General features: G+C 39.7%; 2 protein-coding genes across 2 annotated transcripts; one reads left to right on the top strand and one right to left on the bottom strand.

Moving 5' to 3' along the window:
* The first annotated feature begins 6,143 nt into the window (after positions 1 to 6,143).
* On the top strand, positions 6,144 to 7,917 carry LOC140006878 (uncharacterized). Its single transcript, XM_072049549.1, has 3 exons — positions 6,144 to 6,689; positions 7,143 to 7,644; positions 7,859 to 7,917. The coding sequence occupies exons 1-3, from the start codon at positions 6,144 to 6,146 to the stop codon at positions 7,915 to 7,917; spliced, it is 1,107 nt and encodes a 368-aa protein (XP_071905650.1).
* Positions 7,918 to 20,693: 12,776 nt separating this feature from the next.
* Positions 20,694 to 22,332, bottom strand: LOC113687747 (anthocyanidin 3-O-glucosyltransferase 2-like). The gene has a single exon (XM_027205288.2). The coding sequence runs from the start codon at positions 22,198 to 22,200 to the stop codon at positions 20,755 to 20,757; it is 1,446 nt and encodes a 481-aa protein (XP_027061089.1). The 5' UTR covers positions 22,201 to 22,332; the 3' UTR covers positions 20,694 to 20,754.
* Between the last annotated feature and the right edge of the window lie 302 nt (positions 22,333 to 22,634).

Below are 22,634 nucleotides of genomic sequence, written 5' to 3'. Positions count from 1 at the left end.
CCGATGACGAGCTATGAGACCCACCCGACGGAGTGGATCCAACCCCAGCCTCAGACCCCGCACGGGAGTCCTCGTCGCTCACTCCCTCCACCACCTCGGCGCAGAGGTTCAGGATCGCAGCGGCTCGATTCTTCACCTTTCGAGCTCGCTTGGACTCGCGCTCATGGACTTCCCTCAGCTGAGTGCAGAGGTCATCAACCCTATCCTCTGCCTCAAGCACATCGTACTTCAGACCCTCAATGCGCTCAGTCTGTCTCTCATTGGCCACCCTAAGCTGGGTCACCTCGGCCTCAAGTCGAGCATTCTCCCTGGCCAACTCCTTACGCTCCCTGTCCACTGCAAACACGAGAGCGTTCGGATAGGCATACTTATTTTTACACTCACACCGTCGGAGACGGTTAGACGGGCTCCAGCGCACGACGGCCCCTCCTGGCCGTATCTGGTACGGAATCACTGGGAGTGCTCCGCGAGGTCGCTCGCCTACAGAGTCACCACTCGGTCCACTAGATCCGTCCATCCTACACCAAAAGAGCAATTAACCATAAATAATCTTTAAGGCCATAAACAATAAACCCTCAAATCAAGCATTCCTATAACACCCAGGCTAATTCAAACCTAGGCTCTGATACCACCTGTGACAGCCCCACCTTCCCCTAAGGCGAACCAAAGAGGTTAGCGGACTGCCTGCGTAGCTCTCGCCAGGACTAATGGTGCAGTTTAGAGCGATCTATTGCGTTCCGAAACTTATAAACGCGCGTAAACAAGGTAAAAGGGCAAAATAACCAAAAAAAAAAAAAAGAAATTCGGAGTCGGTCATGAATAGTAACCGACCCGTCAGAACGCAACCAAATATCGAACAAACATTCACATCCTGAACTTTAGCAGATACAATCCAAAGTGACATACAAAAGTTGTCAAAAGTGAATATATACACGGTTTGCCAAATTGAAAGCGAAAACGGTCCTAAAGATACATTTAGGGTATCACTTCATATACCATACAAAAAAATATACATCTAGTTCATTCGGCAACCATCTATCAAGATTCATTCCAAAAAGAGTCATATTCCTGTAAGGAAAACAAAAGAAACGGTGTGAGCTAATTGCCCAGTGAGATACTATCACTTACGCAACCAAGTGCATATAAGCATCAAACTTTCATTCAATATAGTAAAATAAGCAAAGGCACACGTCAAATATGGTGATAAAAGGATACAGATGGCTCTCAAGAGCCCTTTTTCCTCGTTTGCATTTCTTGATCGAACGTCATTGACTCTCCGTCAATGTTCAACAATAACCAACCGTAGACTCCATTTTACTTCCATTCCTTCCACCTAACATTCCCCAACCGGGCCCGAAATCCAAACACTTGCATTGTGGTATTACTCGAGTAAACCGGAATCGAGAGTCTCTCATACTACAAGATTCCATATAACATTGCCCCAAGGCACATTAATTGGCACGACCAAGCCCTCGCCGGCTCGATTCAATCAATTACCAATGGGGTTGAGCTCACAGATAACAATTGTAGTCGTTGGAGACTCGTCCAAACGACACCAAGTCATGTATTTCATTTCATATAACATTTCATATAACATTCCAATAACTTTCCAATAACATGCGAAACAATAAGTGAGAGTGATAAAGTACACTCTCACGTCAATCAATTAACATTCAACATCTCAAGTTCAAGTATCAAAGTCATATAATAACACACAAGTGAGTAGTACACTCACCAAGCTCGCAAATGTGGTATCGTGCACTTCCGTCAAAAGAACGTTGTGCACCACGGTCACGTCCTAAAACATACAAACAAATACAATGAGACTCGATAACGAGTCATAAACCAAGGCCAAACATGACCCCAATAGGGTTCCATAAGCATATACAAACATTAAAGGAAACCAGAAATTTCGGAAATGTAACTAGCTTTGGCCCTGAAAAAAATAGTTTTTGTCCTCATTTTGCGGTAATTGCACCAATTTCACTACGATTATCGGATGAGGGTACAAGACCCACCATTTCGAAGCTAAAAGACAGGGCTACAACATCACAGAAGGTCACTCAACCCAGTTTTGAGTGCAAACAGGTCAAGAATGCAAGATACTACATCAAAAACGTAAAACAGATTCACCAAAATGCATTCTAGCCGAAACATCATAACTCAGGCTCTCCAAGTCCAAATCCCAAAATTCCAAAACCAGATGAAAGCTAAGAAACAGGGCTAAATTTCATCAGAAGGCCTCAACAACCAATTCGGAAGCATTTCCAGCCAAAACAACCAATTACAGGCGCAACTCTTACATTCGGGTAAAACCAGAACAGCAATAGTAATTTTTACTTTTCTCATTCTACACTACTCTGATTGACATGAAATTTTGTAGACACCTCTAAAATATTATTCCCTACAACTTTTATGTTTTAAGATAAGGACAATTCGGCCTCTAACTAGGAGCTAAAAATTCGGGCAGAATGCTCCCTCAAGAACCCTAATTTTCTGAAATTTCTTCCAAACCAGAAATTGGTTGCAATTAATCACTTTATCCACCTCCTAGAGTCATTATATACCATTTCCAATCATCATAGATAGCCACACAATCATGCTTATATTAAAACAGAAAAATCCCCAAAAATAATAAAACTTCATCACTTTAACCACAAATCAAGAAATAACCCATAAACTTGCATCTCATACTACCACTAAGCATGATTTAGGCATCAATTAAGGGAGGAGGGTGGTTCTTCACAACTTACCTTAAAACAAGAGAGAGAGCTATTGGACACCATAATTTTCCAAATAACTTCACACAACAACTCACCAACACCTCCTTAAGCAGTTTTATGGAGCAAAATCATGGTTGGATGGTTGGTTTTGATGATTTGGAGAAAACTTGAAGAGTTTTCTTCCTTGTGCTTAGAGTAAGAGAGAGAGAGAGAATGAGAGAATGAGAGGGCTGGCTACCATGGAGGATTTTTTGATGATTTTTGAGTCATTTTTGGTTTATTTAAGTCAAATGGTAAGACCATGAATAGTGGTCTTAAGGTTCAACCACTCAAATGGTGACATGTGTTACTTCATTTAATGCAAGTCTATTACTTTGTTTCCTCTCACACCAATCCATATTGCAACCTCTACTTATCTCTTAACACCAGATAAATTAATTCCAGTATCCAAAACTTAACCTAGTTGGTCGAATTTTTCCGGACTTTTCGCACTAATGGGTCCCACGTCTCGTATACGCTCTTAATTTCTCAAAATCCATTCGATACTAGAAAAAACATCTAAAAATTATATCTGCTCCTTAAATTCATCTAGAAATTTTTTCTAATCACGAAAATGCAGAAAACAAGCCATGAAAAAAATATATAATCTAGAAAATGAAAAATACGGGTTCTCACAGATTGTAGGATGGAAAAGTAAGGAAATGTAGGGGACATGCTATCCAAATTTTGGGAATGTGGGATTTTTTCGAGTTTGGTTGGTTTGGGATATACATAAGAAAGGCTTTTGGGGTTGTTCGAGCCCTAGGTCTTCATGTTACCTTTTCGTTCCCAAAATCATGTTTTGCACCCTTGCATTAGTAATTATTTGGCGAGACATACGACTAGTAGTCGAGTCTCACTTGTGCATTCCGTTTACTCGATTTTGGATGTGGAACCTTCAATTGTTTTACTTTGGTTCTTTTAGGGTTTTTGGGCGATAAAAACCACTTTGGCGTGAAAACTTTTGAAGTATCTGTACTTGAACCGGTGAGTGTACTACTCCCCTGAATTATTGCTAAACTGGTTATCTGTACTTGCAAATTGCTATTTGAATGTCTTTCCCGACTGTTTATTTTGTACGAGATGAGTGTGTACTTTATCACACTCGTTCTCTAGCCTGTGTGACTTGTTTCCTGTATATACTTCAATCTGTTACTTGCGCCTATTATAATGTCGTTTGGAAGTGCATCCAATGACTTTTCTGTTAAATCTGAGCTCAATCTCATGGGGAGTTAATTGAATCGAGCCAGCAAGGGCTTGGTCGAGGAAATTGACAATCCATAGGTGTCTGTTCCTAGGGAATCTATGGGTATTGGAGACTCTGAATTTTCGGCATACTCGAGTATTACCATTCCTGTTCCTGTTGGCGTTCGGGCCCGATAAGTGGTATGTTTGGTGAACGGAATGTTGGCATTAAAGTGGTGTTCTACTGGACTGGTTCCTTTATTTGAACGTTGATGGAGGGTCAATGGGGCTGGATCAAGTATTGCAAAGGGGATTTGGCTTCTGAGAGCCACTTGTATCCTTTACATTGTGGTGTTCATTCATTTCTTGTATTTGATGTGAACATATGCCTTAAAAGTGATTTCTCATGAGTTCTACTGTTCCTACCGTTTATACTTTTGGTACCTCATTGAGCTTTTAGCTCACCCCGTCCCGTTATCCTTGTTTTCCTTACAGGGAACCATCTTTTGGAACTTCGATATTTTGAAGAATGATTGAGCTAGCTAGACATTCTTTTGTTCTTTGGTATAGCTCCTCGATAATTTGGAAACCCTAAATGTATCATAATACAATGTTTCCTTGTGATTTGTAAACTTACTAATATGTATATGTTAAAGTGTTTCCTCATGTTTATGTGACATATGTATTTGGGAATGTACATTCTCTCATGTCAAACAAAGTTTACTTGTACTGGATTAGACGGTGACGTGGCAGCGGCACTTCTATTTTGTTTTGATTTTCGTGGGAACGTAGTACCAAAGATTTATTGTATCTTTTAATTTGGCTCAAACGGGTTATAATTGTTATCTCCTCGAAGTTTTTTCGAGCAGTTGGTAGGGTTTACTTTTGTTTCAGATCCGTAGTCTCGGCGAGAGTTGGGCAGGCAGTCCGCCGACCCCTTTGGTTCGCCTTAGGGTGAGGTGGGACTGTCACAGGGAATCTTTCCCCCTGGTATGGGAAAGATTCCCCTCGCCTTAGGGGAGGTATGGGAAGGTGAGGATGGGCTCGCTGCTGAACAGCCCTGCCAGGTCGCTGACGACTCCTTCAGGGTAGTCACGGGCAAATCCAAAGGCGTGTGCGCGAAGTTTCCATCAGATAGGGAGCTTCGTTCCACGGTAAGGGCTTCGCAAAATTATTTCCAGCCTTTATCCCATGATTAATGCATTATTTTGGAACATTACGAGTATGGCTAAGGCCTCCCGTTTTCGGAGATTGCGTAAATTAGTAGTGTTTCATAATATTCAGTTGCTGGTAGTATGTGAAACGTATGTTCGTATGTCGTTGGCAGAGGAGTTTCGGGCTAGATTAAAGTTTGATTTTGTAGTCTCTCATTCTGAGGGTTTGTTGTGGGTTTTCTATAATGCTCCTTTTAGTTGCTCAATTGTGGAAGAAGGGGGTCAGTTTTTGTCTCTGTCTATTCTCCACCCATACTTGGGGAGCTCGATTTCTTTCTCGGCTATTCATGATGCTACTACTGCGGAGGAAAGGAAAGATCTTTGGGCTGGCTTGCTTCAATGTCAACCGTTCCACGGACCTTGGATGGTATGTGGGGATTTTAATGTCGTCGTGGGGGAAAAAGAGAAGAGAGGGGGAAGGCCATTTGCGGTTGCGCAAGCTGCTGACTTTGGGGCCTTCATGAGTACAGCAGGTTTGGTGGACGGCGAGTTCTCAGGCTCTAGCTTTACCTGGTGCAATAATCACCATGGCCGTGCCAGGATTTGGAAACGGCTAGACCGCTTATTGCTGAATGTGGAGTGTTTTGATGCTAGACTTTCGCTTGGTGTTGCTCACCTGGAGCGTCATCCTTCCGACCATGCGCCATTGTTAATCTCCACTGCTACAAGAATGGATGGTAAGCCCCATCCTTTCCGTTTCATCAATGCCTGGGCTAATCATAAGGAGTTTTTGGGAGTGGTGAAGGAGTCATGGCAGCAGGAATGTGATGGGTCCCCAATGCATGTTCTTTGTTCCAAGCTGCAGCGGCTCAAGTGTCAACTTCAATGGTGGAACAAGGACCGTGTGGGAAACTTTTCAGACAATGTTAAAAAGGCGAAAGAAGAGGTTGGGAGGCTAGAAAAGTGTTTGGAGGAGGGAGGGTCTGAGGTTATGCATTCGGATTTGTAACTGACCCAAGCTACGCTGAGACGGGCATTGGCCATGGAGGAGTCACTGTGGAGACAAAGATCTCGGGTAAAATGGCTAGCCTTAGGAGATCGTAACACTAAGTTTTTTCACTCAGTGGTAAAGCAACAATGCATGCAATCGGTAATTCATCGGATACAGAAGTCTGATGGTGAATGGGTGTCTGAGGATGAGCTCATTGGCACGAAGGCGGTTCGGTATTTCTCTGTCTTATTCTCGTCAGCGGATGGCCCTGGTATGCTAGATGTCCCCGCGGTCATCCCTCGGTTGGTGTCAGGGGAGGACAATGAGATATTGGAGGCAGTTCCGTCCTTGGAAGAGGTACGGCAGACTGTATGTGAAATGGATGCTAGTAGTGCAGCAGGGCCTGACGGATTCACTGGTGAATTCTTCTCCGCTGCCTGGGAGATAATGGGTGGTGATGTGCATAAGGTGGTACAAAGTTTCTTCTGTGGTGCCGAGCTCCCAAGGAGAATTACAGCGATTTCCATTGTTTTGATCCCCAAGGTTCAGCAGCCAAAGGATTTCTCCCAGTACCGTCCTATCAGTTTATGCAACTTTGTGAACAAGATTTTCTCCAAGATCCTGGCTCGCTGGTTAGCTCCTATCCTACCTAAGATTATTTCAATGAACCAGAGTGGATTTGTTCGGGGTCGGCCGATATCAGACAACTACCTACTCGCCTAGGAGATAATTGCGGGTATCAAGAGGAAGGCGCGCGGGAGGAATGTCGTATTCAAACTTGATATGTCAAAGGCGTATGATCGGATGATGTGGCCTTTCTTGATACAAGTCCTACGCACGTTTGGGTTCGGAGATCGCTGGATAGATATGATCTGGAGGGTTATCTCTAACGTGTGGTTCTCCGTCATAATAAATGGGTCGCTTTGTGGGTTTTTTAAGTCATCTAGGGGGTTTCGGCAAGGGGACCCTTTGTTCCCTGCTCTATTTATTATCGGGACGGAGGTGCTATCTCGTTCTCTTAACCAATTGGTGGCTCATCATGGGTTCTAGGGCTTCCGGGTTCCAAGAGGTTACCCGACTATTACGCACTTGGGTTATGCGGATGACGTGCTGATTTTCTCCGGTGCTAATACGACTTCTCTCAAGTTGGTGATGAAGGTACTGGAGGATTATGAGGTAGTCTCTGGCCAGTTGATCAATAAACAGAAAAGTTGTTTTTTGGTACATGCGGCCTTGGGAAGACCACGGAAGTTGAAAATCCAGCAGGTTACGGGATTCTCTTCTAGGCCTTTTCCCATCAAATATCTAGGGTACCCCCTCTTCTACGGGTGGCAAAAGCGAGAGTACTTTGCTGGGCTCTGCCAAACAGTAGTGAGTAGAGTGGAGTCCTGGAGAAACAAGTTGTTGTCTTTTGGGGGCAGGATGGTACTGTTGAAGCACGTCCTCGCCGCTTTACCAGTATATCTGTTAATTGCTGCCTTTCCTCCGAAGTCCGTTCTTAAAGAGCTTGAAAGGCGCTTTTCTAATTTTCTCTGGGGTGAAGCCGATGGGGGTCAGAAACTGCATTGAATTAGGTGGGGAGACCTATGTCTTCCAGGTGATAAGGGAGGGCTGGGATTTCGGTGCTTGAAGGATATTCACGATGGTTTCTCCATCAAGTTATGATGGAGATTCTATTCTCTGTCATCTCTTTGGGTGATTTTCATGAAAGCTAAGTTTTGTGCGGAGATGCATCATAATCTGGTGCATCCGATGGCGGCTTGCAGACTTGGAGAAGGATGATAGCGGTGCGGCATATTGCGGAGCAGCATATTGGTTAGATTAGGCGGTCTAGTAGCTCGAACTTTTGGTTTGATAATTAGTTAGGAAATGGGACACTGGCGTCGAGATTGGACAATGTCACTGATTTTGTTAAGGATAGCACTTGGGACGTTCAGCTTATACGGCTATGGGTGCCGGCAGGGATCGCCCGCGAGATTGCTCAGTTGATCCACCGGTGGGCCAGCTTCCTGATCTGATGGCATGGAGACTTTCACAGTCTGGACAGTTCACCCTACATTCTGCGTTTAACCTAGTACGGTGGCATAGCAATAGATCCTTCATGTCTCAACCGCTATGGCATCCGATGTTGCCCTTAAAAATCTCTTTCTTCTTAGAGTACGTTAACTACGCGGACGACTTCCGGTGGATTGTTGTATGTGGAAGTTTGGGTTTCAGGGGCCCTCCAAGTATGGATGTTGTCAATCCCGGAGGTAGAAACGGTAGACCATGTGTTTGCTAGGGGTGATATGGTGTCACGGGTTTGGCACTTCTTCGGCGATACAGTAGGTGTATCCTCGAGAGGGTTGTCGTTTCGCATATGCATGGCAGCATGGTGGTATGGTAAGAAGAGCAATAGGTATCTGGAGTTTGTTCATCATGTCCTTCTGCTTCTGATCTGTTGGCACCTGTGAAAAGGCAGGAATGCCAGGAAGTACGATGAGACCCATATACAGGAGGATAGGTTATGCAGGTTGGTCTTCACAGATCTTCTGGAATTGTTTGCTTTATTCTTCCCAAGCCGCAGGTCTTCCCAGCGACTTGGGGACATTTCTATACGGAGATTTCTAGGTGGGCTCCCCGTTCCTCCTTTAAGCCTGTGAAGTGGGTTCGGCCTCTTCCTGGTGGCTTCAAACTTAATACAAACGGGTGTTCCAAGGGCAATCCAAGTATTAGTGGTAGTGGAGAGATCCTTCGGGATGGCGGCGGCGGATTCTGTTTGGCTTTCTCATGCCATTTTGGGAAGGCAACCAATTTACAGGCCGAAGCGCGGGCCCTTCTTGTTGGGGTAGAAATGTGCATCCAGGGAGGGTTTGACTTCTTCGAAGTTGAATTAGATTCGCTCGTGTTAGTTGACAGTTTACTTGGAAAGGTTGGCTGTCCATGGAGTATCTATAAGGAGGTGCAGCAGTTGTTGGATTTGAAAGAGCGGTTTCCACAGGTCTCCCATTGTTTCCGCCAAGCGAACCAGGTTGCTGATGTCCTTTCGAATGTAGGGTGTTCGCATGCGGGGAAGGTGGTTTACACGTCTACCTCATCGTTACCTTCGATTGCTAGAGGCCCCATGTGCCTAGATAGGTTAAGGGTTCCGTCAATTAGGAGGTTCCTGCAGGACTAGTGGCCTCTTCATTTGTTTCCCCAATGTTATGTGATAATAAATTTTTGGTTTGACAAAAAAAAAAAAATTTGCAGTAGGTTTGCACTGTTTTGCTCAATCTTCAATATTGTTCTATTTTTGGACCAAATTCAACTGCTATTTCCTCAATGATAGAAGCCGAATTAGCTCTTTCACAAACCATAAAAATTGTAGTCCTTTGAGTTTTCTTTTGAATTCATTAAGAATCATCTCATTTAGATGTCTATGGGCAAAAAAATGACCAAAACACCCCTAACTATTCAATCCCCCATTTCACCTTTTGAAAGCAAAAATGCATGGTAGTATATCGACCTTTTGGACAGGAAAATGCATGAACTAGATATTGATATCTTTATGAGAATTGTAAATCTATGTATTAGCTTCATCATGGTTTAAGAATTATCTCAATCTAATACTTGTAACTCAAGATATAGTCAAAATACCAAAAGATATCAAAACTATCAAACTTTTTTTTTTTTTTACTTGGTTGCATCTCATCCTATGAACATTTTACACTTCATATTCACTTTAAATCACTTAAATCATCAATAATAATCCAAATATATTTTCAGTTCACTCCATTTGATGATTGAACCATTAGATCTATAAAAATATGAAATTTCTGCCACTTTAATTCATAGAAATGTAATTTTTCACAATTGGACCATAAAATGCAAATTTCACTAGAAACCTAGTTATTTAGCTATAAAAATGACTAAACACACCAAAACATAAATAATAAAACACACTTAAAACATGCAAAATTAACACGTATCAATATGCTTACACACAACCAAGGTTAATCGTCAAAATCATTAGTCCAAATTATTTGTGCTTGTTAATCATTAAAATCAAGGATTGATCAACTTAAATCTTCAAACCCGATGAGATTTTTGCCTTGTACCCAAAATTTATATCACAACATTAGGACCTCTTTGTCAACATGCATGAGATTTCTAAGCACTACATCACATTTGAACTTGTTTTTAAATTTATGATGGTGTTATATTAAAACTATATTATCTAATTATAAGTACAAATGTAGTACGAAATATAGTTTTACATTATTTTGTGTAAGAGTTGATATTTGAAATTCTTTTATCTTGGGGAAAATTGCAGAAACCTCCCCTGAGGCTTCTGACACTAGCATTCACCTCTCCTGAGGTTTAAGAAATAGCATGCAGCACCCTTGAACTTAATAAATATGTTGCAAATTCAGTCCAGGCAAGAAAATGTCCCATTAAAAAATGATTTTAAGGAGTGAGATGAAAATTTTGTATCAAATTTGCCCTTGATCTTGCTTGGCAAGTAGTATTAGCAAGTGAGAGACAAAGGTATTAAGGATCGAGAAAGTTCAAGGGGTGTAAGCGCAAACCATTTCCAAGCAACCTGCAACAGCTTCTTCACTTAAGGAAACTAACGGCTAGTTAATGGTTAAATGGCTAGGTTCTTGCACCAGCTTATAAAAGATGGTCTGCAATACATGAAACTCTATATTAGGAAAAAAATGAGTTGTTTGTTTTCAACATAAAACACAGCTGGTTTGATTGACTTCAATTTGGCAGCTTGAGGTGAAATATTGCAGCAAAGAGTATGGCTGCTTCCAACCACAAGGGAGCATCATGGAACTCCCCAACATCCTTCACAATAAGGAACAAATATTGCACCTGCAATCGAAGGCAACATTGAAGATCTATGAGACTGAAAAGAACCCCAACAAGTTATATTTTTGTTGTGCCAAATGCAAGTAATTCCAGTGTTATGAAGGTCCTAATGAAGAAGAGATCAGCAATAGAAAAAACTGACACCAATTCAGTTCTGCAATTTGAACAACAGCTGCAAAGGTCAACGGCAATGCAAAAGGAAATGCCAATTCTAGTGGCAAGGGCAGGGGCTCTAAATGTAGCAGTCAACATATTTTTTATCATCAATCTCATATTTGTTGCTGTGTATGTTTTCATCCATATTGTGATGATGTGCCGGTTCAAATATACATATCTAAATATAAGATGTAGTTGTAGAAAACATTGGTGTTGTAAGATATAGGAGAGGAAAAGTGGAACATCATGTATGCAGCACCATTTCTAGTTTACATTATAATGCAACCAATTAAGTTTAAGTATACTGTCATCAGTACAAAATCTAGTTCATCTACCAATACTTGCAAAAAAGATACGAAAAGCAGTTGCATTACAAGACTAATCCATTAATATTAAAGTGCATCAGAAAAATTCATTACTACAAAAGAGTATCAGAATAATCCATTAATACAAAAGCATGACTGCGCAATCCATTAGTTTCAAAACACTATCTGCTGCAATGACTGAGAACAAATGATGAGGATTGCAAAGACCTATCAGTTCAAATGTCATCACTGCAGCAGCCATACAAAACATTCGTATATAGTGACCTAAATGCAAGGCATACTACTAAGTTGAAACTGAAGCAGTAAGCAGAAAACTACAGAGTATGCATTAGAATTGCATACTAAAACTGTTGCTGCTGCTGACATTTGTTGACTGCAGTGCTATAGCTACATTGATTGACAAAGATGCAGCTATAGCAACTTGAGATGCTGCAATTTGTTGAACTGGATGAGGTTCCAGAGTTTGAGGGACCTGAGTAGTTGTATTTGAGTTAGTTCTCTTGCTACTCCCTCTAGTAGTTGTTCCAGTATTGCACAATGGCCTTCCTGTCTACACAATCACAGAGATCAAACCTTATATTCAAGCATTATACTGAAGCATGTATAAAATGCAGTCATTTGAATGAACCTTTTTCTTTGAAGCAGTTGTTGTGGTCTGAATCTGCTGTTGTACATTCACAGTTGCAGGTTGACTTGGAGGAGAATGATTGCTTCTTTGGCTTAAGTGTACAACAGGCACATTGCCTTGCACATAATCCTAGCAGTAAACATAGACAAGTAGCTTTAGATATTAGAAGGTTTTTAATGCTACAATCCTGATAATAAATCAAAAAAAAATTTACCCAAAGAGTAGCTCCTGACAGGTCAGTGTTTACAGTCCCTCTTCCTGGTTTGCCTCTTCTATTGCTCAACTGTTAGGGAATAAGCTAACATTAGTGCATTTTATTTATTTTCAGTATTATTTTTAGTAGCAAGTTGAGCACATATAAGACCTGTTGGCTAGGAGTTGTGCTGCCATTCTTCTTCTGGACGGTGCTCTTTGGCAAGACCTCTTATTGTGACCAAAAGAGCCACAGTTTCCATACTTGAATCTGTTCGACCTTTTTGATTGTGATACAGATTGTCCTTCATCATGTTCCTTTCTCCTGTTCACCTTTGGTCTACGTGGAGCTCTCCTCAAAGGAGGTGGCAACATGTGGGTAATATGTGGAGTTTTGAGGAGTCTTGAGCTCTCCTCAAGACTGTTGAAGGGGTAACATGTGGCATAGGTGGCTACATCTTGTTATCAGGAATTGGATGAATCATACTTGCTGTGACGACTCCACTTTTCCTTAAGGCGAACCCTAGGGTTTCGGCGGGCCGCCTGCCTAACTCTCGCCAGGGCTCAATACGAGTCGAATTTAAAGTTAAAAGTAAACAACCAATAATAAAAGTCAATATAAAGGAAAGTCTCTTTCTTATATAATCATTCAAGTCTTACATCACAAAATTTCCAAAAGGTACATCAACTTTTCCAAAATACAACCATTCAAATTTGACTAAACCATTTACATCCAAATTCTAATCAAAAGGTAATCAAGTCAACTTCTCCAAAATATTTCCATTCCGAGCTCCTATTAAGGAAAACAAACTACGGGGGTGAGCTAACGCTCAGCGAGGCCAAGAAAAACATGCAAACAAATAAGCTCAAATAACAATAACACTTGTGCAAGAAATATAGTTAGAAAGTTCATGTAATTCACAAATAACAATAAAGCACAATCAATAAGGATACAGGAGCTCTCAGGAACTAAATTCCCATTTGCTTTGCCAAGACTTGATCCAATACCTCCACGTGATGGCACTCCGTCAACCAGGTAGGTAGCAAGTCCGTAGAAACCCCATTTACTTCCTCCATCCCTCATTTCACCCTCTCGAATCCGTAACCAAACACTCACTAGAAGGGAAATACTACTGAGTATGCCAAGTAAGACCTCAAAAGACCAAGCTTATAATTTTCTCATGGTTCACCAGGCTTCTCGACCAAGCCTATGTCGACTCGAGTTGCAAGGTTAGCCAATGAGTTTTGGGCATCCCTAGATGTATAAATACAATTTGCCAAGTTCACGCATTTCAATTATCAAGTCACGTTCACACAAGTCAATTGTTTAGTCAGGTAAAAGAGAACGAGTGCGATAAAGTACACACTCGTCTCGACAAGTCCAAATCACTTAATTAACAAAAAACAATTCAAGTATTTAGCAACAAGTCATGCACTTGACACTCACCAATTCAAAAATAAGTGAGCAAATAAAGTCCTTCAATTGTCCGTACCGGGATCTCCTTCGAAACCCCCTTGAGCACTTGAAGAAATAGTGACCAACCATTACTCACATATACTCTAGACCACTTAACATTCAAGGAAGGAAATGCACTTGCTTAAAATTTAAGACAATGCTTTAAAAGAGATTTTCTCATCGAAAATCGAGATTCAAAAATGAGGATTTAAAGTCACAAGGGAAACTTATATCATCCATGAAATCAAGTTTATAACGGACCATCAATCTCAAAAGGAAGTTGGAAGTTCTTAAAAGTTCATTCCTTAAGAAATCAGAAATTTTCAGCTTTACGCGACCATACTTGAAAAATCAAATCTTGAGTTTAGTAAGTCCAAAATTTGGAAACTTTACACTGTTGGAAACTAGATTCATAGTACTAAAACTTTCCAGAAGACACTTTTCCTAGATTCCAACTAGAAATCATTCAAATCTCAGCTCAAATTTGCTACTTCATGAAATCAAGGCAGAACCAGTCTTGATTTTTCAGCAATGTTTGGAAATTCGGAAAAATTCATAGGAATTGAATTAACCTCTGAAATTTATAACACAGAAAGAGTTTCAATTCAAGTTTCAAACGCAGCAAGAAGAACTAAATTTGGATTTTTGAACAGCAAGATACAACAGTTTGAAGATGGCTGGATTTCACAACCTGTTCAACAATTTTCCAGTTACCAGCTTTAACACAGTTTTGAAATCAGACCATAGCTAACTCTACACAAGTCCAATTGAGAATGATTTATGGCGTTAGAAACTAGATTCAAAATACAATAATTCATCAGAAGACATCATTTTCAGACTCTTTTCACAAGTAAGATGAAATTGAGCCACAAGATACAGTTTCACAGTTTCTCTCAGATAAACAGGTAAAATAGGTCAGTCCAATTTGCTGGTTCGCTATGGCTCATTCAAAACGAATTAGCAGGGTAATTTTATACCATTGGAAAACTCTTGGTGTCTAGTTTCAAATGCCACAAACGGCACTTGATTTTGACTTTTGTACAAAGATTTATGCTCAGACAAAGTACCCTTAGTCTGCCCTGGCCGCTGTTTTTCAGATTGCTACCTTTCCGTAAAACCCAAGTTTTATGTAACCAATTGAAATGATTTTTTAAAACCAATTTCCACACACATAATACAACATATAATAAGCAATTTAGCTGCCATATAAGCAACAAAATTCGAAATCCAAGCAAGGCAACAAGGCAGAAATTTTCGGCCAGCTCTTTCCATGAGTTTCTTCCAACTTTCTCTCCTCTTACCAAGCCAATATCAAGTCACTCATCACACAAACAACAACAATCAAGCAAGAACCTCAAGTCAGCTACTTAAAAGGCCACCTCAAGACCACTAGCCTAGATGTAAAGCAAGAAATAAAAGTTTTCCTCAAGTCCACTAGCCTAGATTCTTGATTAGGGTTTCAAATCCATGAAATACAACCTCTACTCTTGGTAAAATTTGAAAGATTAAAGAAGGATGAAATGGTTACCTCTTCAAGTTCCTAAACCCTAGTTGTAAACAAGACTTTCCACCAATACTTCACCAAGAAACACGACAAGCTTGCACCTTTCTTCAAGCTATAGCAAAATTCCAAGAGATTTGTGGGTTGGATGAAAAGTATCAAGCAAGATTGGAGCAAAAGGTGAAGCTTTTCTCTTCCCCCATTTCTTCTCCTTGTTCGGCCGAGAGAGAGTGTGTGTGAGGGAGTGAAATGTTTAATTTGTTTGTGGTGGAAAAATAAAGGAAAGGCTAACCATAAGTTTGTATAAAAAGTTAACTTTCAATAGTGGCTCAATAGTGCCTTGCACTACCAATTTCTCTCTTGTTTGCTACACTTATACACTATCCTCCAGGGTAATTCCTCTAGCACTACAATTACTCATACTTACTAGTCTAGTATTAAATCCTCAAATCTCCAATTAGTCGCGTCGGTGTGACTTTCGAGAAACTTTCGACACACACGCGATAAAAGCTTAATTAAGAAAAATTCATGCAAAAATAGTAAAATTAAATAACACTAGGGCAAAATAATTATAAAATAGACTAAATTAAGAATAAAAACATGAGTCCTCACACTTGCATATGTCTTTAAGTACATATCTCTTGAGAACCAATGGTCACAGTAGGACTCTAGCTTCTGTCTCTTGTAAATAATCCCCAATGTAGCATGTTTACAAGGAAGTCCTAAAATTTGAAAAGCTCCACAATTACAACTTTTAGCTAGCAAATTGACTATGTAAGACCTGTTCATATCCCCCACTTCAAATATGTCATCATCTGCCATAGTAAGTTGACATTGTCTTGATGCTTGTCCTATTTTTTGCAGTTTATCCATCATCTTTGGGGTGACAATAGTGGTTAGTGTGCACCCTTTTTGATATCTCTTGTGCGTTTTCTTCATGAACTTCTTCCTCAACCCCTCAACCAATGTTGAGATAGGTTTCCCTCTTAGCTCACCTACCCATGCATTAAAGGACTCAGTATAGTTATTTGTGACATGATCACACTTAATTCCAGTAGTAAAGGTATATCTACACCAACTTGTTTTGGGAATTTTCTCTAGATATCTCCAAGCTTCTATGTTTAGCTTCTTTATGTTGGCCATGGCTTCATTATGCCCGGCAATGTCAAAGCTTTTTGCTGCTCTGCAGAACAGGTTACTAAGCAAAATACTAGGAAATTGAGTTTTAAAATTGCTACAGATATGCCTACAGCAATGCCTTCCATGAGCAATAGGCACTATCTCTTCATAAGCAAGATTCAAGCCCTGATATGAAAACCAAAAAAATTATATTGTTACACTGATGACTAACAGAATCAGAACTGAACAAAACTATTGCAGAATTAATGTACCTTTTGCCTGTCACTCATGAAAGTTAAGGACCATTCTCTCCAAATGGCCCAAAAAACTCCTCAAAATGATGGAAAAACCAACTCCATGTTTCTTTATTTTCACACTCAGTCACAGCAAATGCAATAGGAAAGATGCTATTGTTAGCATCTAAAGTAACTGCTGTGAGAAGTACACCACCAAAGGGACCTTTCAAAATACATCCATCAAAACCAACAAAAGGTCTACAGCCTTCAAGAAATCCACTTCTTTGAGCTTTGAAACTAATAAATATTCTCAGAAATCTAGACTCAACAAGGAGAGTAGGCCTATCATAATGTATTTTGCAGATGCTGTGCAGGTTGTATTTCCTGAGAAGTTCTGCATACTTTGGCAATTTGGTGTAGGATTCACTGTGATTGCCTACAATCTCATTTCTTGCTTTTGAAAGTGCTTTATAAATTTGCCATTTGCTTGGATGCACACCATATTTAATCATCTCTACTTCTACTCCGTTGGAAGATATGTTAGGGTGAATTCTCATGACTGGTACTAGTTTCTTTGCAATCTAGTCAGCTGTAGCTTCTATGTTCTTCCTATCCATCACATATGTGTGTTCACCTTGGTAAAACTTAATCATAAAGGTGATGGAATCTGCTACTGGTGATGCATGAATTCTCCATTTGCATCCTTCAACACCACAAATAGCGGTTACTCTACTCTTTTCATTCTTCACTCTCACAATAGGAAATCCTTTCTAAATGCATCAACATTAGTGAACAGCTGACCTTTCTTAAACTCTATGTTTCCTGTTAGGTTATACGTCCACATTTTTTATTTCAAAACTTGCTGAATGGGGTCACATTCTTCCTCATTTTCAGAATCAGAAACAATATCACCTTCTCATTATCATCAAAATCAAAAAAAGGACATGTCAGTATTCTCACTACCTGCCAGAGACATACTATCAACATCTATGTCATCCTCATTGTCACTATCCATGTTGTGTAGCCAACTTGAATCGGAGCTAAAGTCGTTATATTCATCCTCAGAATCATCAATCTCAACAGCAGATACACTGTCATTTCCTTTTTTTCCTAAGTTCAGATAGGTGTTATGACCATTTTCAACCTCAACATTAGTTTGAACATTGGGAATAACATCCATATCCAGCACATGCACATTAATCACTATTACAGACTTATGCATTTTGAACATTTCACTAACACTATTATCATCATCTGTAATATCAAACATGCGACCTGTCTTAAGAAATAGGCACCTCATGTGTATTAACTTATTCAGATGCCCAGGGACTTGACTGAATACTTTCTCGGCAACATCAAACAGGAAGTTAATATAATAGTAACCAATTGGATCGACATTTGGAATTCTCACTTGTTTCCCCTCATAGTGGACAGATGTGTCATAAGCAGGAAGAAGAGCCATCCTAAGTTTCAAAAGTGACAGTTATTGAGCAAGGATGAATCACAACACCTTACAATTGTACTAAAATGTTCTATATTTGTATTATAGACCAGTTATGAACTCAGACAATGACTAATACACCATGTTTATACAAGAGTTGTGAAGATCAAAAACAGATCATGATACATCATCCATTGATAAACATGTCTTAAACAACTGGAATAGCAGAGCAACAAGTCTTAAACAACTGAAATAGTACAGCAGCAAGTCTTAAACAACTAGAATAACATCACATTCATATGTCATTGATCATTACTGACATATTCAAATCATGATGCAAGAGCTAACATACATTCACTGTAGTCAGGTTTTGCCTTATTATCATATAAGAGCTAACATGCAAATTCTGTGCCTTCAAGTGACAACATCAGAAATAATTTACCTATACAACTGTGATTCTTGCAAGTTAACTGGAGTAGATGCTCAAATTTTGGTTCCTTTCTATTGCATATTGTGCTTCCTCTCTCACGCATATGAAACCTCTCATGAACTAAGCAAAAGCTCCAGTGTCTTCCCTTTTGTTTCCTTCCCTCAATGATCACATTTTATCAGTCATTTACCTCTCTTATGGAGCAAGTACACAGCTTGTCACCTCAAGAGCTATCAAAACACAAATTGGCGTCAATTCATAGTGCCATCTTCCTCCTCCATTGCCGCCTTGTGGTTGCCTCTACAAATAATGCTTAAACATGCTCCAAGTCTGATCAGACAAGGACGGACTGTCAAGTACTTTAGTTAGTTAGTTAATTAGTCTAATTAGTTTAATTAGTTTAACATGCAAATAGTTTAATTAGTTTAATTATTTTAACAAAGGATTTGTTGGCTTTGATGAAAACAATTAAACCTTTCATCTGATAACATGAAAAATAATTGGGGTAGCCAAGTAAATTCACACACTTTTACCTCAACAATAGGCCCCAATTTTTTTTAGGGGAGGTCAGTGCTATTTCGAAAATTATAGGGGAGGTAAGTGCTAGTGTCAGAAACCTCAGGGGAGGTTTCTGCAATTATCCCTTCATCTTGATTGTTTGGCCATTCCAAGTTTATGAAGTAGTCAACTTTCCCCGCTTTAATGGTCCGGGTAAATATGATCAATGATGAGTGTTGAGGAATAGTTGGATCATTTACCCAAACTAATTACAATTGTGCAAAACGTATTTATTACTCCCTTTGTCACAATAAGTTTGACACTCTTCGGAAACTGTGTTTTTTTTATCAACAGTCACCTAATTTTGCTTGATTTCCTTTTGTATCCCTATTTGTAGCCAGTTTACGATGAAAGAATGAACGCAATTGTGGGCCCTTAATTACTTTGATAATCTATTAATAACCATTTGAGGTATACGTAGCTTCAGGCTCTAGAGTTATCATAGTTTCGTGCAAAGTAGCTCCGCTATTTTAGCAATCTTGGAAAAGATGAGATGTATTATTTGGGACCCACAATAATTCTTGAAACCTCTCCTGACCATGTGAATAAAGGGCAATGCTTGGAACGACACTAAATTTATTTATCTATTTTTAGTAAGATGACATAATTTTGGGACGGACCAAAAAGAAAAGTACGACACTTTTAATGGGACGGAGGAAGTATCAAATAATTTAATTGTTACTTCTCTAATGCAGGCCACTTTATTCCAAACTTTTTGTGTTTTCCGTGGAGACATGGACTTTTCCTTGGCTCAATTTATTTTTCATCCTTCTACAATTGTTAGATTAATTTCTGTTTGCTGGAAGAGACCCCCGGTGAATTTTTGCAAATTAAACACAGATGCGAGTGTAGTACATGGTAGGGTGGCAGGTGGTGGTTTGGTGTGTGATCACAGAGGTAACTTGGTTTTTGCTTTCTATAAAGAGTTTGGGGGAAGCTGAGGTGTTTGAGGCAGAGATTCAGGCATTATTATTTGGTCTTCAATTGTGTAGTGAAAGAAATGTTTCCTATTATATGGTCGTAAATCAATTTAATTCCAATGAAGTTTTGAACATGTTGCCTACAAAGTTTAAAGTTGCATACGAGAATTTGCCTTCTTTTAGTCAATTTTGAGGATTTTCCGTATTCATTGAGTTCAAATTTCACAAAATGCAAAAAAAAAAAAAAAAAGACGCAAAAAAAAAAGAAAACTTACCAGGTAAGAGCCTGCAATGATACAGTACATTAGAAGAAAAACAGTACCACCTTCTCAGCATTATAAGAGTAAACTATGCTTTAATTGCAGTCCAAAAAATGTAAGGCAGCATGCATTTTGTACCAATTATTGCAAGTACAACAGCGCGCACCACACTAAATGCTGTAAAAGACATACTCTGCTCTCAATGCCGCAGTAAAGTTGTCACAATTTAGTTCCATCATTTTTGGTTTAGCACTACAATACTCCATAAACTTGCCAACTCCGAAGTTTAACAAGTTTAGCTATTCACTGTTAGTATTAACTCAATTGTAAGTCTACATTGTCCTTGCTAGTCCATTTCAAAGTCACGGATTGTATTTGACCTACAAAGTACCACGTAGAAGATTAGAATAGCAAAAGAAAGTGCGAAAGGGAAAACATAAGAAAGCCTAACAAGCAAAAGCAGAAAAAAGGACTGATTTTCAGAGTAAAATTGGTTATAGCAGAGTTAATGGATATTAGTAATGGTTGACCTTCAACTCTGGATTTAAGAAAAAGAAGCAATTATGCAATACATTATAACAATTCAGATCTGACAAATAATTATGGAATACTATTTATTACATCTTCGAGAAAGCATTTCAAGGAAGCATAGGATGATCCTCCTTCATTTAGAGTCAATCTGCTCTTTTCTTTGATTTCCTTTACCTTCTCTCTGATTTCATTCTCAGGATCCATCAGATGTTTAATCCCTCTTTCAATCACATTTGCAGTCAAAGTCTCACTACTCACACCCAGTAGCAGATCTTTTCTGAAATCTATTTTGATCTCCACTGCCGTTGCCAAGTCCTTCACCATTAAGAACGCATTCGTCTGCTGCTCTGCATAAAGCGGCCAAGTTGCCACTGGCACACCGCACCAAACGCTTTCCAATATTGAGTTCCAACCACAGTGAGAAACAAAGCCCCCCACAGCAGGATGGGATAGAACTGCCGCCTGTGGTGCCCATCCAATAACTTTTCCAACCGCAGCAGTTCGCGGCAAGAACCCTTCTGGCAAGACTTCATCCTGGTTCTCATACTCACCGGGAAACTCAAATGTTTCTTTAGGTGGAGGCCTTCTCAATGACCAGACGAATCGATATCCACTGCACTCGAGTGCATGGGCAATTTCCTTCACTTGGTCACCATCAAAACTACCTCTACTACCAAAGCAAAGGAACACAACAGAACATTCTGGCTGAAGATCGAGCCATTTCATAATCATCTCAGTTTCTTGATTTTGACTATTGCTTCCCTTCAGATTCAATACAGGCCCTACTGCATATACTGGTTGGACGGTTTTATCATTGCTCAAGGCGTGAATCGCATGGGATTCTAGCTGAAGGAAAGTGTTAACTATGATTCCCTTGGTCTCCTTGAATCTTCTGACCTGATTGAGGATTATGTCGCCAATTCCTTCCTTGTCAAAGAGTCCCGGAGGCAAAACTTTAGCTGGAACAGGATTGATGTAAGTAGGCACAGCTAAATGAACGTCCGAATTCTCATAACGTCTCAAATCTTGTTTGAGATCATCTCTCAGACTTTGCAAATGGAATACAAGGCCAAGCATCGCAGCACCAGATGTGTAGAATATATAGCAAGGAACTCCAAATTCATTGGCTACATCAATGAAGGAGGTGCAAAACATATCTATGACAATTCCACTGAGATCAGACGAAACAGAATTGGATATTTCAGCAAGAACCTCCTTCACACAACTTTTATGGTTGTCGATAAATTGAAACAGAAATGAATGAGAAAATGTCAATTGTGAAGAAGGCTCTTCTTTGATGAGCTCAAGGAACCTTATGCGCGAACTCGAAGACGCTGACAATGAATTTCTGTAGCTAATGATGTTTGTGTCAAAGGGCAGCTTCATAATTAGAACAGTAATCGACAATTGTTCCTCACGTTCAATGAGAAACTTTGCTAGTTCGACACTTGATACTAAATGACCCATCCCTGGTGAAGGAATGAACACGAGCTCTGCTTTCTTCATTTCATTCATCTTCTCCGTTAACCTCACTCTGTGGACTAGATTGAAGATGAAGTTCCAAAAAATTTATTCGCCTTTCTAGTTTCTCCCTAGCTTGTGAGTTGTGATACAAGAATATGGATGTGTATTCTATCCAGTTTACTTCAAAAGCAGAAGGATGTTAATACAAATTGCAGTAATTATGTAGACACTAAAACAAGAAATACAGATACTAAAATCGTAGATGAAGATAAGGTTTGTAAATGTAGACAACCTAAACTACCAATGCCCGTGATGGGGTATTTTTGACGTCCGAGTCCCTCCATAATTTCAAAATTTTCCTTTATCTTCAATCCCCACCATTATTTTTAAAGGATTTACTACAATTCCTTTTGATATCATAACGTTAGAGTCATTTGAATTGCTATTTTCTAGAATTTTTGTATAAAAAAATATACTGTAACAAT

This window comes from Coffea arabica, chromosome 5e (genome assembly GCF_036785885.1).
Source record: "Coffea arabica cultivar ET-39 chromosome 5e, Coffea Arabica ET-39 HiFi, whole genome shotgun sequence".
Classification (NCBI taxonomy): domain Eukaryota; kingdom Viridiplantae; phylum Streptophyta; class Magnoliopsida; order Gentianales; family Rubiaceae; genus Coffea; species Coffea arabica.
This window is presented reverse-complemented; position numbering and strand designations above follow the sequence as displayed.